This window comes from Pteropus alecto, unplaced genomic scaffold (genome assembly GCF_000325575.1).
Source record: "Pteropus alecto unplaced genomic scaffold, ASM32557v1 scaffold21, whole genome shotgun sequence".
NCBI lineage: Eukaryota > Metazoa > Chordata > Mammalia > Chiroptera > Pteropodidae > Pteropus > Pteropus alecto.
The window spans coordinates 8,488,336-8,490,182 of record NW_006436282.1 but is presented as its reverse complement, the minus strand read 5'-3'; the positions used below and the strand labels follow the sequence as shown (position 1 = coordinate 8,490,182).

Genomic DNA, 1,847 nt, shown 5'->3' with positions numbered 1-1,847 from the left:
TACAAACAACCCGTTAAGATTTAATCCTGATTATAGCTATTACTTCATTTCAAATAGGCTTTATAAGCTGAAGCAAAAGACATACACTAAAAATCTCTGTGATTTCATCCTGTTTATATTAAATTGTTCTTCCACAATTAGACTTTAAGATGAATACCAACTGCCCGCTCCCACCAAAGTTTTAATTCATTTTTGTTCTAGAAGATTGGGTGCCTCCTCTGCATATTAAAGGGGACTCTATACCAGTTTTGTACCACAAATGATTTTTTTACTTATACTTTTGAATACAGGTTTTGAATGGTAATTTCTCTTTCAAATAACAAAAATTATAAATGAATTTTAAAAGATCTTTTTTATGCGTTTGGGCACCTCCTGTCTTTATCAACATGCCTAGTCCAAGCCTCAGTCTTCCAAATCTATAGGTGGAACTGTGTCCTGAACCCTGGCACCCAGCAGGACTGCCTTCTGTTGATCAGTTTCTTCTTTCTCCTCAGGAATAGGTTTTGAGCGCAAGTCCAGCATGATGGATAAGGGGACTCGAGAACTGAGACTGCCAAAGAAAAACTAGAAAAGTGAGGTTTCATTTAATAACATAAAAAAAGGTGGTAGAATAGGTTTTTTAAAAAAGTATGTGGGGGGTTGTGGGGTGGAGATTCCTTCTGCAGAGGCAATCTCACATCTGAAGACAACTTCTGATTGGAGACCATCCCCAGAGCAACCTTGGGAGTCATGTAACCATGTGCTGAAGAATCCTGGGTAACTGGGCCACTACTAGACAGCAAAGCTCTGGGAATCATCAGCAAATATGCAATGACCGACCTCATGTGTTTGGACAAAGTCTAATGTCCCCCCATTCACTTTTGAAAACATGTCATAGAGATAGAGGAAGAGAACGACTACCATTTCAACATTAATCTCTTCTCCCTCCTCCCATCCTTCGTCTCTTAAGGCCTGAGGTGGCAGGAGCAGCTTCTGAGAAGCATGTGATCCTTGGGGGAGCAAGCAAGCAACTCCGGTTATTGGGTTAAAAATCTATCTGCACTTATGATCAGGGCACTGCCACTTTCAACAGAACTTTTCAAGGCTTCTTTATTGGGGGTGCATGTAAACAGTTTCTGGGATCATTACGTTTTCTTAAAGACTTTGTTAGAACATTGAGACTCAAGGTGCCAAGCTGTATCTGGGCACTTGATCCCTGGATGTGCGACTGCTGCTGACATCAAAGGTGCCACAACAGGACCTGCAGGGAGTACTGCCCTCTCCTGGGACAAGGTGGGCATGGCCTCCTTGCAAGCAGGCGGAGGGTTGGGAGGGCGGAGTCACCAGACTTGTATCGCTGTCCCTGGAAAGGACCACTGCGCTGCGTCCAAGAGCGAGAACAGGCAGCGACCTTGAAAATCAGCGAGAGTGGATTGAGAAAGTCCTGTGATTCGAGGGCTGAGAGGCTGCGGTGGCCCTATCTTCCTTGCACCCATGGGCCAGGCTCAGCGACGCCTTCATTCCCTCCTGTGACAGCAGCGATGCCTGACAAAGTTTGTGCGCTGGCACTGGCACTGATGCTGCTGGCCCCAGGGAGAGATCGGCGAGGTAGGGCGCTAGTGGACGAGAGTGCAGAGGCGTCACCTGGGACTTTGGGTAAAGGGGGCTGACGTCCGGAATGACACGTAGAGCGTCCCTACGCATCTGTATGGCCGCATCTGATATTTGTCCCTCACTGGCCGCTGTGTCCTACTGCTGTCTTTGAATGGTCACTTTACAGCCTTGGTGCTCTTTAGTTTTCCTTAGCTCACAAGCGATTGTTGTCTCCTTTTCTTCTGCTTTAAGACTCTGTCCTGTTTTTGTTCCCT

At 46.1% G+C, this 1,847-nt stretch overlaps 1 protein-coding gene across 1 annotated transcript in view; it reads left to right on the top strand.

Moving 5' to 3' along the window:
* Positions 1-1,520: 1,520 nt before the first annotated feature.
* VWDE (von Willebrand factor D and EGF domains) overlaps positions 1,521-1,847 on the top strand; it is a 63,934-nt gene continuing 63,607 nt past the window's right edge. The window contains 1 exon segment of the mRNA XM_015589403.1: positions 1,521-1,635. Coding sequence (XP_015444889.1) covers positions 1,521-1,635 — 115 coding nt within the window.